The 15,179-nt window shown below is 42.2% G+C and overlaps 1 protein-coding gene across 4 annotated transcripts in view; it reads right to left on the bottom strand.

The window, feature by feature from the left end:
- Window positions 1–15,179, bottom strand: part of RALGAPA2 (Ral GTPase activating protein catalytic subunit alpha 2) — a 412,397-nt gene that overhangs the window by 178,917 nt on the left and 218,301 nt on the right. For all 4 annotated transcript variants that reach the window (XM_073557418.1, XM_073557416.1, XM_073557417.1 and 1 more), the window contains 3 exons: window positions 5,021–5,131; window positions 2,358–2,426; window positions 1,492–1,629 (listed from right to left, as the gene is read on the bottom strand). In XM_073557418.1, coding sequence (XP_073413519.1) covers window positions 1,492–1,629; window positions 2,358–2,426; window positions 5,021–5,131 — 318 coding nt within the window. The remainder of the gene's footprint in view (window positions 1–1,491; window positions 1,630–2,357; window positions 2,427–5,020; window positions 5,132–15,179) is intronic.

Here is a 15,179-nt window from a genome sequence, read left to right as displayed (position 1 = left end):
ATATGGTGTAGTGACCACTGTATCCGCTAGGGGGCGCTGTGTGGGTGTCCCAGGACAGGCGTATCAGCATTTCCAGTGTCCTGATAGGAGTAGGATGCTGAATGATCGTAATGTATCTCAAGGTGGGTGGCCTTGAGATGAAGGCTTGCTTATGTGCTGATCAGCAGAGCTGATCTTTCATTCCAATGTGTCAGGGGTGTGTTTAAGAACACCATAGTAAAGTGTATACGAGTGTGTGTGAAGGACCTGTGATGAGGTCATAGCCATAGTGAATGCTTGGACCCGGTTGGTCAGTTGTGGAAGGTCCCGCTGGAAGATGGGGCTTCCTGCCTGACAGCACATGAATGCTGTGAGTAATGGCTGTAAGCGTCTGACAGTTCCGTGGAGGGAATGGACGTCTGAAGTATGGAGTATGAAGCAGCTATGAGAAGGTAACCCTGACAGGGGATATAACTGTGAGGCTCGAGAGTCTGTGTGCTGGACATTTCACAACCTGTGTGCATACAGGCTTAACAGAGGGAAGCTCTGTCATGGACGCTATGCTGTTTATATGAACTTTATGTTGCTGGTCATGGTTTATGATGCCTGAATAAACTGCATGGATTGTTATTGTTTTATGGATAGCCCGTGCCGGCAGTGATTATTTGGCTGCCAAGCGAGCATCCCCTACCCGAATGACAGCGCTACCTTACAACACACATATACAAACACACACATACACAACCACACACATACATACATACACTAGGAAAAAAACATATAGAGCAGCATGGCTGTTTGGCTATTCAAAGCAGTAATCATAGTGGTGCTCCAGGCATTAGGCTTGGGTCTAGTGGCCCCACCATAATGCAAAAGGTAAAGGGAACCACAGTAACTGAAATGCATTCCAATAAATGTAATGTATCAAAGAAAATTCTTTCTTATTTATCAAACTTCATAAAAAAGTGATGTTTTGACTCTACTCTAGCCGAGTCTTTATCAATACTGTTTATGCTCTAAACAAAAAAAGAAGAAAAATCTCCCCCATTAAAACAACCTATAATATATAAAAATACAGGAGAAAAAATAAATCACACGGATATCATCTTGTTTGTAATGATCCTACAATAAAACCAACAGAAACCCAAATTAAAATGGGGAAAAAAAAAAAGTTTGGCCTTAAGAGACCATCTTGTTCTGGAATTATGTAAAAGTGTATAAAATTTTACTACATGAAAATTTGTTACCTTATTTATAAGGTGGCTATAAAGGAACTTTAAAGATAAAAATGTCCACATTGCAAACATTATTAGTGACATAGCAGGTCAGCAGTTTCTATGTTACACCGTAATACACAAATCATATAAATGACACAAACCTCCATTTGACCCTCATAAAGAGCGGAGTGCAGAGTGACCCCACTGTGTAGCGCCTCTGGCTGTAATCACAGTGTCCCTGTGTAGGGAAGCACTGGAGCTGGGGACAGAACATCAGAGCCTTGGATATACATACCCTGTAAATATAGTCGAGGAGAGATGGTTTTGCTGTATTTGGGTCTTCAAGAGGAGATGTAGATATGGGCTCAAGTAATGTCTGGAGGGGAAGAGCCATGCACCAATCCAAGAGGCAAAGCAACAAGGACACTATAAACTGAAAAACAGAATAATCATCTCAGGAAGGCAAAATGGATTGCACAATTTAAAAATTTAAATACAAGCCCTTACTTAATTAAAAAAAAAACAAAACACCAACTTCGGCCTACTCAGACCACAATGACTAAAGCTAATAAAACAGCTGCAATGTGACGGAATTCATTGTGCCCAGATTTATCAGCTTGACCACCTTTACTACCCTAACCAACATATTCCACTGTCATTAGCCAGCAAAGATGGACAATAGTCAGTGACAGATGCAGTGCACCCAGCATCTCAAAAGTCTGCACCCTTATGCTGTGCAAAAGTATTTGTGCCCTATATATATCACCTTCATGAAATGAACAACAGAGCATGATGTAGTGCCTGAGCTCCTGATTCTACTGCCGGCTAGTTTTCTGCAATTGCTTTTATAACATCAGTATCAAGAGCAGCACTGTAGACAATGCTGCGGAGTCCTCTGTATTCATGAGCTGCAGCGGTCCGACTGCTTACATCTGATGTGCAGTATTGGAAAACAACTTTCCATTAACATCAGGCTAAACCGAAGTCAAACATCGCGAGGACTTCAGAGCGGCACCTACACTTAAACATTCTACACATCAGGAACGGTTATTCCCCTTTCTCAGGTCTAGGTCTACCCTCGGCAAATTATAGCAGGACCCAGAATAAGTAACACTGTAATGAATACAGCCATGCCAGACATTGCTACAGGGAGACATTTACCTTTTTATCTGCTTCCACTGACGAGTTCTCTGCACTTGGCAGAAGGAATGAAATAGTTGCTACCAAAATCTACAAGAGAAATTGGAAAACACATTGCTGACAAATGAAATTTACTGTAACAATGGAAACACCTGAAACGTGACTACTTAATCAACAAATATATTACACAGTGCAGCCTCTATTTAAAAGGTTAAACCTTCACGTAACGTTTTGTGACTGGCCTTAGGGTTTTCCAGGAAAAAATGCAGCTTTTTTTCGCTACCAGAAAAGTGAGTGAGAATTTTTCCTTGCAGATTTTATAGAATCATAGAATGTAAGAGTTGGAAGGGACCTCCAGGGTCACAGTGTCCAACCCCCTGCTTAACGCAGGATTCACTAAACCATCTCAGACAGATGTCTGACCATCCTCTGTTTGAAGACTTCCATTTAAGGAGAACTCACCACCTCTCGTGGCAGCCTGTTCCACTCATTGATCACCCTCACTGTCAAAAAGTTTTCTAATATCTAAGGCCTGTTTCACACATCCGTTTGTCACCATCAGTCAAAACCCGCCGATTTGCAAAAAAACGGATCCGCCATTTATCTTGGCGGAGCTGTTTTTTTCCCCATTGACTTTCATTATCGGCGGATTTTGACTGAGGATCGTCCATTGCATCCGTATTTCTGCGGATCCGCCAAAATTTTGGCGTCCGCTGAGATCACCGAACGGACAATGCAACTTTTTTTGTTGTCCGGATCTGTATTTTCCTCTTTTGCTACATGTTTAACCCTAAATCCAATCTGGCTGCTGGATAAAAAATCTCTCTCTCTCTCTTTCCACCTCCACTCACCGCCCGAGATCTTGCCTCCACTCACCGCGACATCGCCCGAGATCTCGCCTCCTCTGTCCGCTACATCGCCGGTAGTCATTTTTTCTTTTCAGCCGCGGTTCCTTTAAAATTCCGAAATCGGCGGATCCTGGCGCACCAACGGTCCGGTGGCTCCCGCTAGTGTTTCATCGCCCACGGATCCGTTATCCGCCATTTTAGCCGCTGCCAACGCACAGGAAAAACGTAAGTGTGAAACAGGCCTAATCTGTATCTTCTCCCTTTCATTCCATGGCTTCTCGTGTTTCCATGTGCAAATGAGAATAAGGATGATCCCTTTACACTGTGATATCCCTTCAGATATTTGTAGACAGCTATTAAGTCTCCTCTTGGCCTTTTTTACAAGCTAAACATTCCCAGATCCTTTATCTGTTCCTCGTAGGACATGCTTTGCAGTCCGCTCATCATCCTGGTAGCTCTTCTCTGGACTTGCTCCAGTTTTCCAATGTCTTTTTTAATGTGGTGCCCAGAACTGGACACAGTATTCCAGATGAGGCCTGACCAAAGAGGAGTAGAGGGGGATAATTACTTCACGTGATCTAGATTCTGTGCTTCTCTTAATACGTCATAGAATGATAGAACTGTGTTAGCCTTTTTTTGCTGCTGCATCACACTGTTGACTCATGTGCAGTCTGTGATCTATTAGTATAACCAAGTCTTTCATACATGCTGTTGCTTAGTTCTATACCTCCCATTCTGTAAATGTAATTTTCGTGTTTCTTGCCGACATGTAGAATCTTGCATTTCTCCCTGGTAAATCCATTCTATTATTCGCTGCCCATTGTTCAAGCTTATCTAGATCCTTGATCCTTCTGAATCCTTTCTCTGTCTTCTCCAATCTTCCCTGTGTTCTTTAAATTACAGCGTTTTTCTCAAATCTACAGCATGTCAATTTATTCATTGTTTTTCACCCATTTAAATGAATGGGGGGAAAAAACGCAAGTAAAAAACAAAAAAATGGATACATTTTATGAAGAGTTTTCTTTTTGCCAACACTCAGGTTTTTTACTGCAGAAAAATATACTGCATATATACTAAGCATGTGCACATACCTCTCCCTTATTATGTGCATTGAAGTGGTTTTAACAGACGAAAAGGTTAAATTTCACAAAAAGATATGTCCCGATGTTGGGGTAATAGGACCACAAATCAGTCGACTATGACTGTGCCTGTAACTACTGTTGGGGATGTTATGCTCAGGCAGGCTTGAGCGGAGTCCTGTTAAAAGACAATCGGGAACTTGAAACTAGTACAGATTAGGCAAGTGGAGATTTAAAAAAGAGAAGAAAAGAACACCGGCCAAAAGGTATGACCAAAAGGGCACTCTTGAGGAATAGTTTTGGATATTTAAGTCTCTGGGCACACAAGCATATGCCGACAGATGAAATGTAATCACAGCTTCACAGTAAAAGGGACACTCTGATTTCAGTATACAAAACTTATTCAGCATGTCATTTTCTAATATTCTTTTTGTATCAATTCTCCGTGATCCTCAAGATCTCCGTAGGTATCCATTAACCCACTTTCATCCAGATGATGAATATCCGTCCTAGTTATATAATGATCACACAGAGCTCAATACATTACAGTCATTAGAGCTTTGTCTCATAACTAAGCATTTTAGTCTTTGGAAAGAAATAATCATTACAATGTAATGACAGCAAGTTAGGGAATTAATGCGCAAAGTAGATCAGGAAACTGCATAATGTTTTATACAATGGAGAAGTTTCATTGGCAGAAAACATATCACTGCAACACATGCACCTCTCAATTACCGAATATACAAAAAGAACTCACCTCAATGATCTTTCTACACAAAGGCAAATCGGAGTTCTGAAGTTCTCGCCAATAGGAAACTAAAAGCTGAAGCACATCACAGGCCACCTGGGCGACTGTTTTGTTGGAAAACTGTAGAGAAAGTAAAATCATGAAATAAAATGTGACAGCAGTAAAAACGGATTGGTTTAAAAAACTGAGAAAGATACAATAAAGTAAATAGTGCTCCCAACAGCCATCAGCTTTCACTATCCACAACTAACCTAAGTAAACAGTGCTCCCAACAGCCATCAGCTTTTCACGATCCACAACTATCCTAAATAGTGCCCTCAACAGCCATCAGTTTCACTATTCCCAACAACCCTAAGTAAATAGTGCTCCCAACAGCCATCAGCATTCACTATTCACAACAACCCTAAGTAAATAGTGCTCCCAACAGCCATCAGCTTTCAGGATGCACAACTACCCTAAGTAAATAGTGCTCCCAACAGCCATCAGCTTTCAATATGCACAATAACCCTAAGTAAATAGTGTTCCCAACAGCCATCAGCTTTCACTATTCACAACAACCCTAAATAAATAGTGCTCCCAACAGCCATCAGCTTTCACTATTCACAACAATCCTAAGTAAATAGTGCTCCCAACAGCCATCAGCTTTCACTATTCACAACTACCCTAAGTACCGTAAATAGTGCTCCCAATAGCGATCAGCTTTCACTATCCACAACAACCCTAAGTAAATAGTGCTCCCAACAGCCATCAGCTTTCAGGATGCACAACTACCCTAAGTAAATAGTGCTCCCAACAGCCATCAGCTTTCAATATGCACAACAACCCTAAGTAAATAGTGTTCCCAACAGCCATCAGCTTTCACTATTCACAACAACCCTAAATAAATAGTGCTCCCAACAGCCATCAGCTTTCACTATTCACAACAATCCTAAGTAAATAGTGCTCCCAACAGCCATCACCTTTCACTATTCACAACTACACTAAGTACCGTAAATAGTGCTCCAAATAGCGATCAGCTTTCACTATCCACAACTACCCTAAGTAAATAGTGCTCCCAACAGCCATAAGCTTTCACTATTCACAACTTCCCCAAGTATATGGTGTTCCCACCAGCCATCAGCATTTTACCATCCTCCGTGGAGTAAAAGAGGTATACATGCAGTAATAGGAATTTAGGGAGAATTTATCAGTGAATTACATAAGGACAGCTTAACACATTAGTAATCTATAGTAAAATACAAATATATAGCCATTTTATTTCTAGTTTTACTTCCTCCTTTACTCCATACAAATACACAGCTAAGAAGACTGGACGCTGCTCTACGTGTGTGCTGTACACAACTGTCATTGTCAATATAACTGGAGCTGTCCATGGTGCTGAAGACCTGCAGAGCTAGAAAGCCGTAGGGAATGCTAACAGGAAAGTATGATGGCTCCACAAAGTTGCTGTTATCCATTTGTTACGGTAGAGAGAACCAAAGAAGAAAAAAAAAAAGATGGTAAGCAACAAGCATATACTGCAGCCTCCGATCACTAGAACATATTTTACTCTATGGATATAAGTAACTCGGCACTCAAAAATTATGAATGTTGGTGCTCAAGTAGGGTATCCAACCCATGAAATCAATAATGTAATAAACTTGGCACTCAGTATGTGAAAAATAGTTCCTTTTTTATTCTTGGTGCATCCAGACACATATATTTGAACATTTTCGGTCCCAACATAGGACCTTCATCAGAATAATCTTGTTACTAGAAAAAAGATTTCTTGTGGTAATATCCAAATAGGAGAAAGAGTATCCACAGGAGGACAAAAGTTGCAGGCTGGATGAGATGTAAGAATGAAAGGGACGTCTTAAAGGCATCCGTGGACTGTGAAGTCCAATTGATGAGGAGAGCGGCTCTACAACATGGGGCTGTACTTATGGGACCTCCTGGGGCAGGATGATGTGGAGAGAGAACAGTGCAATGGCATAAAGTGAGACTAGGGACTTTTTTTTTTTTTTTTAAGTGGCGGAGGAATACAGTGCGGAAGGATACCTACCTTCCGTCATTGGATTCCTGCAGCCCGTAGAGAACGGCAGCAACAGCTGATGCTGCCGTTCTCTACCCAAGATCGTCGTGGGACACACTCGTGGACTGCTTCGGATCGTGGGTGAGTATTTTTGTGGTTTGTTATGTTAATATTTATTCCGGAAAAGACAATGGCTTCGGGGAACAATGTGACAAGTATTGGTAAGTATGTTACTCTATGTTATATGTACTGTATGTCTATGTATGTATTGTATGAATGTATTGTATGTATGTAGTATATATGTGGTATGTATGTAGCATGTAGTATGTATGTAGTATGTATGTAGCATGCATGTAGCATGTAGTATGTATGTAGCATGCATGTAGTATATATGTAGTATGTATGTAGCATGCATGTAGTATATATGTAGCATGTATGTAGTATGTATGTGGTATGTATGTAGCATGTAGTATGTATGTAGCATGTATGTAGTATATATGTAGTATGTATGTAGCATGTAGTATGTATGTAGTATGTATGTAGTATGTATGTGGTATGTATGTAGCATGTAGTATGTATGTAGCATGCATGTAGTATGTAGTATGTATGTAGTATGTATGTGGTATGTATGTAGCATGTAGTATGTATGTAGCATGCATGTAGCATGCATGTAGTATGTATGTAGCATGTATGTAGTATGTATGTAGCATGCATGTAGTATATATGTAGTATGTATGTAGTATGTATGTAGTATGTATGTAGTATGTATGTGGTATGTATGTAGCATGTAGTATGTATGTAGCATGCATGTAGTATATATGTAGTATGTATGTAGTATGTATGTGGTATGTATGTAGCATGTAGTATGTATGTAGCATGCATGTAGCATGCATGTAGTATGTATGTAGCATGCATGTAGTATGTATGTAGCATGCATGTAGTATGTATGTAGTATGTATGTAGTATGTATGTAGCATGCAGTATGTATGTAGCATGTATGTAGTATGTATGTAGTATATATGTAGTATGTATGTAGCATGTAGTATGTATGTAGCATGCATGTAGTATGTATGTAGCATGCATGTAGTATGTATGTAGTATGTATGTAGCATGCATGTAGCATATATGTAGCATGTATGTAGTATGTATGTAGTATGTATGTAGTATGTATGTAGCATGCAGTATGTATGTAGCATGTATGTAGTATGTATGTAGTATGTATGTGGTATGTATGTAGCATGTAGTATGTATGTAGCATGCATGTAGTATGTATGTAGCATGCATGTAGTATGTATGTAGTATGTATGTAGTATGTATGTAGCATGCAGTATGTATGTAGCATGCATGTAGTATGTATGTAGTATGTATGTAGTATGTATGTAGCATGCAGTATGTATGTAGCATGTATGTAGTATATATGTAGTATGTATGTAGCATGCATGTAGTATGTATGTAGCATGTAGTATGTATGTAGCATGCATGTAGTATGCATGTAGCATGTATGTAGTATGTATGTAGTATATATGTAGTATGTATGTAGCATGTAGTATGTATGTAGCATGCATGTAGTATGTATGTAGTATTTTTTTTTTTTTTAACATTTAACACATTAGCCGGATGATGGGACTACTACTGTCCCATCATTGGCTAATGTGTCAATCACTGTCATGGTAGCAGGCATCGCCCGATGGGACTTGTAGTCCCATCGGACGATGCCTGCACAGACCCCCGGAGCCTGCACAGCCCCCCGGCAGGCCGGCACAGCCCCCCGGCAGGCCGGCACAGCCCCCCGGCAGGCCGGCACAGACCACCGGAGCCTGCACAGACCCCCTGGCAGGCCGGCACAGCCCCCCGAAAGGCCCGTACAGACCCCAGAGAGGCTGTACAAGGGCAGGAAAGGGTTTTTCTTATTCCGATACCGGAAGTCCCATAGACTTGAATGGGACTTCCGGTATCGGAATCGGCGATACCGATACTTTTTTTAAAGATCGGCCGATACCATCCGATACGATACTTTGAAGTATCGGACGGTATCGCTCAACTCTATTCATGACACTATTCAGAGGATAAATCGTCCCGGTCCTCTGAAGGAAGCAGACAGCGCAGTTATATGCAGTCGCCTGCCTGTAGTATGGCCAAGAACGCATGGTAACTTTGCATGCGGCCACTGACCCCTCTATATAGAAATATTTCATTTTTAATTTGCTTCATAATTGCAAAGTTAAAGGGAAGCTGTCTGTTCATTCCAATTCCCGATGCCGAAACCTCAGGATAATTAATCGGATTCCTGGCTGCACGGTAGCTGCGGTGTTTCAGAGAAAGCAAAGCTGCCCCTGCCGACTTCTCCCTGCCCGACTCTAGTTGATTGACCGGTCTCTCCTGATGCACACACACACACGGGAAAGACCTGTCAATCTCCTGGAGCGATGTGGGCAGAGGCCGGCAGGGGCAGGGCAGGACTGGTCTCACCTTTGCCTATGGTCTGTGGCTAAATCTTTAATCTGTTTGTGTCTGAAACACAGAAGTATTTAAGAAAAAAAGACGTCTGGCTGTAAATGTCTGATGCATGCTTCACAAAGTTTGGGCAGCAGTAAACCGACTGACAGGTTCCCTTTGAATCAACTTTTTTAATAAGTCACAATTTTGCTGCTGCAAAGTGTCTGTAAGCAAAATGCTTTAGCTAAACAGATACAAATCCAGAATCTATGATGGTTCTCTTTGCCCCCTCCCCCATTGGGTCAGTGTTAGAAATTACAGCAGAGAAGGGCAGAAAGTTGCACACAGATTTCTGTGAAGAAAGGAAAACATATTTAGGCTATGTGCCCACGCTAGCGTTTTTAAACGCTCAGGAAAAGGATCCCCTTCCCAGAAATCGCGCGTCTTTTTCCGCGCGTTTTTTTGCGCGATTTTTTACGCGATTTTGACGCGTTTTTGAGCGTTTTTTGACACGCAATTTCTGGGATCATTGGGGATGGCTAAAAACGCTCAGCAATGCGGAAATTAATGAGCATGCTGCGTTTTTAGCCGCTAAGCGATTCCTGAGCGGTTAAAAACGCATGCATTGGCACAGAAAGCCAAAAACGCATGCTAATTAATTTGATGCATCTTTTAAGCGTTTCTGCAGCGTCTGAGCCGGCTCAAACGCTGCGGAAACGCTTAAAAAACGCATCGTGTGCACACAGCCTTAGAGTCTCAGCAGGGTAGAAAAACAGGCTGTAGATAAGAAGGAAAGTGAATAAAAAAGAAATACGTGTAGGAAAAGAAGGTTACACACAGATCTCATACCCATAACCACATTAAGGATAAGCAACCCATAAACATTAATGTATAGTGGAGTGACGGGTTTAGGAAACATATGGACAATCGCAAAAATATGACAATAAACACAGAAAAGAAAAGCGATCAAAAAAGGTCCAAAAAAACTAAATAATTCAAAGGATAAAAAATTGAAACTTTATTGAAATATGACCAAGGTACAGGGAAAGTGAAAGCAAGCCAAACATGACCATGGTAGCACAAGGACGACAAAGTGGGGCATACAAGGGTTTCTGGACAGTGTATGGGAAAGCAAATTGCTTAGGCATTGTTATGTTGGCAACATTGAAAATATAGCACCCATCCCCAGAATACACGTATTATAAATACCACCCAACAGGATATATTAGTATAACAACACTAAGTCAAGGTATACACATCTTTACCTGTTGGAATGGGAAATGAAAGTCCACCCAAGTATGACCCCCCCCAACGCACGTTTCGGCAACTGGCCTTTCTCAAGGGGTGATGGGAAATGAGGGAAGTGAGGGATATTTAAAATAGAGTCCACCAATAGGATGATGAGTCACACACATGTGAGGAATCAGGCCGATCATATGGTTAATAGGAATCACTCACAGGGGTGGCGCTTGTAACCATGGTTGCATCACACAAACCACATAGCTCCATATGACAACAACCCATGTAGCGATATCCAGCAGGAAGGAGGCAGACAAATACTACATCCAATGTACAATTATAAGAACCATCACTATCCCATATAGGGTATCACAAAGGATCTCCAATATATAAACATAGAAGAGCTGCGCCCCGTCCTATGTTTATGACAACAGCGGGCACACTAATAATGGGCGGTAATAACGTCAGGACGGCCACTCCCCCTACTGGGTCACATGAGAAAGCACGTCCTATCATAACGACGCGGTCCCAGAAGAGACCACGTCATAAGCTCCTCCCCTTAAGGACTCAGAGGTGGCGACACGTCCAACCTTAGTGACGCACTCCGTCACCTTGGCAACCCTGGCGGCGGACAACGTCAGCATCGCCCAATCATAGCCATGTCACCAACTCCTCCCCCCTATGAGTCATATGTGACGCGGCGTCCAACCATGATGACGCGCTCCGTCGCCCTGGCAACCCTGACGGCGGCCAGCGTCGGCATCGTATGGTCATGACGCCCCAAGGGTTAGTCACATGACCCGATGCCGAAAGCCGACCGACATGTGGGAGACAGCGGCGCGTGCGCGTACGGCGGAACGCCGAACACATATCGAAAAAGACATGTTGATGGAAAGCATAATCAGATCAAATGTAAATACTATAACTACAGGAGGAAAAGGAATCAAAAGCAGGTATAATAATAACAACTAGATAGCATGGCATTAGTTACTAGTGCCTGGAGCAAATGCGATTAGTGGATCATACATACAACCATATAAAGATTTAATATAAACATATAGCGCCAATAGGGCATATACAGTCAAGGGAAGGAAGACATAGCATGGATATATTATAATAGCATCTTGTAATAAATAGATGGAACATCAATAGAAGTACACCAAAGATCATAAATAGACGATGTACGTTGCCACGAAGATACCCATATCATTCCTCATCTGAAAGACTCGATATGCCCAAAGGTATCCAAATATGAAAGGACCAAAAAGATTTCCAAAGATTGAAACACAGACGTGTAAAATTAGAGAACTCTAAAAATAAAAACATACAAAATTAGAAACTTAAAAATAAAACATAAAAACATAGGTCCAAGGCCACAACACGGCCACGTAAGCAGATGGAAACCGTTTAGAGGAATGGAGCAAAACTGATTGCCTCATTTAGTCCCTTTGGATGAACCGTATCCAATAGCCAAATCCAGCGTGTCTCACACTGAAGGAGTCGCTGGGTAAGATTACCGCCACGAACTCCTGGATTGATAGCATCTATACCGCGAACGCGGAGCAACGATGCATCACAATCATGTTTAAATTTAAAATGACGCGGTAAAGTCCTAAGTGTGGCCGGATCATCATGACCGACTGCCGCCTGTATCCCCAATACATGCTCGCGGACTCGAATCTTCAATGGCCGAGTAGTCATGCCTACATAAATCAAATTACAAGGACATAATGCAAAGTAAATGACATACCGGGTAGTACATGATATACGATGCCGAATAGTAAATGTCCTATTCCTTGATGAATTGAAGAACGCGTCCGCCTGATCAATATTGGGGCAGGCGACACATCGGCCACAGGGAGCACAACCACACCTAGGACGTCTCACGTTCAAAAAAGTTTGTTTGGGTTCGGATTGGTAGTGGCTACGAACCAAATAATCTTTAAGATTCATAGAACGCCGGATGGTAATACTAGGTTTGTAAGGAATTAACTGGTTCAAAATGGGGTCCGTCTGAAGGATGGGCCACGCCCTTTGTAAACAACTTCTCATTTTAGAAAATTGAGCGTGATAATTGGTGATAAAGCGAATTTTATTACAAGATCTATTATCTCTCTGTTTGTATAGCAGGGATTGGCGCGTAGACCATCTAGCACGATTGTGAGCTCTCTTAATTGTTCGCCTGCTATAACCCCTCTCCAAGAACCTATCCGAAAGATCCTGGGCTTGAGATTCAAAATCTTTGTCACTGGAACAGATCCTGCGTAAACGCAGGAACTGTCCAATTGGGATCGAATTTATCAGTGATTTGGGGTGAGCTGAGGAGGCATGAAGAAGCATGTTGGAAGAAGTTTCCTTCCTAAAAATGCTAGTCTGGAGTATATTATCATTATCTCTCCACACATTGACATCAAGAAAGCTTACCTTGGTCATGTCATACTGATATGTTAAATGAATGTTTCTGTCGTTTGAGTTTATCCTCTCCATAAAGTTGGATAATTGTACCTCATTTCCCTGCCAGACCAGAAAAATATCGTCGATGTACCGCACCCAAAGGGGGATGCGGTCCATCGACTGATACTGGTCAGACAGGGGGAGGTCCCTCTCCCACAGCCCCAGGAACAGGTTGGCATACGATGGTGCAAACGATGCCCCCATCGCTGTCCCCTGGAGCTGCAGGTAGAAGGACCCCATGAAGGTAAAAAAGTTATGTGTTAGGGAGAACTCAAGCAATTCCAGAACCAAGGAAACAATCTCAAGAGGTAAGTTGGACATATTAAGAAAATATTTTGTAGCTGAGAGTCCATCTTTGTGCCGAATACTGGTGTATAAGGATTCTACATCCCCCGTCACCAGCATGGTACCGATGCCAATGTGAAGCCCATCAATTCTCTTTAAAAACTCACCCGTAAACGTCTGTGTTTCAATCTTTGGAAATCTTTTTGGTCCTTTCATATTTGGATACCTTTGGGCATATCGAGTCTTTCAGATGAGGAATGATATGGGTATCTTCGTGGCAACGTACATCGTCTATTTATGATCTTTGGTGTACTTCTATTGATGTTCCATCTATTTATTACAAGATGCTATTATAATATATCCATGCTATGTCTTCCTTCCCTTGACTGTATATGCCCTATTGGCGCTATATGTTTATATTAAATCTTTATATGGTTGTATGTATGATCCACTAATCGCATTTGCTCCAGGCACTAGTAACTAATGCCATGCTATCTAGTTGTTATTATTATACCTGCTTTTGATTCCTTTTCCTCCTGTAGTTATAGTATTTACATTTGATCTGATTATGCTTTCCATCAACATGTCTTTTTCGATATGTGTTCGGCGTTCCGCCGTACGCGCACGCGCCGCTGTCTCCCACATGTCGGTCGGCTTTCGGCATCGGGTCATGTGACTAACCCTTGGGGCGTCATGACCATACGATGCCGACGCTGGCCGCCGTCAGGGTTGCCAGGGCGACGGAGCGCGTCATCATGGTTGGACGCCGCGTCACATATGACTCATAGGGGGGAGGAGTTGGTGACATGGCTATGATTGGGCGATGCTGACGTTGTCCGCCGCCAGGGTTGCCAAGGTGACGGAGTGCGTCACTAAGGTTGGACGTGTCGCCACCTCTGAGTCCTTAAGGGGAGGAGCTTATGACGTGGTCTCTTCTGGGACCGCGTCGTTATGATAGGACGTGCTTTCTCATGTGACCCAGTAGGGGGAGTGGCCGTCCTGACGTTATTACCGCCCATTATTAGTGTGCCCGCTGTTGTCATAAACATAGGACGGGGCGCAGCTCTTCTATGTTTATATATTGGAGATCCTTTGTGATACCCTATATGGGATAGTGATGGTTCTTATAATTGTACATTGGATGTAGTATTTGTCTGCCTCCTTCCTGCTGGATATCGCTACATGGGTTGTTGTCATATGGAGCTATGTGGTTTGTGTGATGCAACCATGGTTACAAGCGCCACCCCTGTGAGTGATTCCTATTAACCATATGATCGGCCTGATTCCTCACATGTGTGTGACTCATCATCCTATTGGTGGACTCTATTTTAAATATCCCTCACTTCCCTCATTTCCCATCACCCCTTGAGAAAGGCCAGTTGCCGAAACGTGCGTTGGGGGGGGTCATACTTGGGTGGACTTTCATTTCCCATTCCAACAGGTAAAGATGTGTATACCTTGACTTAGTGTTGTTATACTAATATATCCTGTTGGGTGGTATTTATAATACGTGTATTCTGGGGATGGGTGCTATATTTTCAATGTTGCCAACATAACAATGCCTAAGCAATTTGCTTTCCCATACACTGTCCAGAAACCCTTGTATGCCCCACTTTGTCGTCCTTGTGCTACCATGGTCATGTTTGGCTTGCTTTCACTTTCCCTGTACCTTGGTCATATTTCAATAAAGTTTCAATTTTTTATCCTTTGAATTATTTAGTTTTTTTGGACCTTTTTTGA

Source organism: Dendrobates tinctorius, unplaced genomic scaffold (genome assembly GCF_039654945.1).
Source record: "Dendrobates tinctorius isolate UK_male_01 unplaced genomic scaffold, ASM3965494v1 ptg000250l, whole genome shotgun sequence".
In the NCBI taxonomy this organism is placed as follows: domain Eukaryota; kingdom Metazoa; phylum Chordata; class Amphibia; order Anura; family Dendrobatidae; genus Dendrobates; species Dendrobates tinctorius.
Note: the sequence above shows the minus strand (reverse complement) of the source record. Positions and strands in the feature narration are given on the sequence as shown.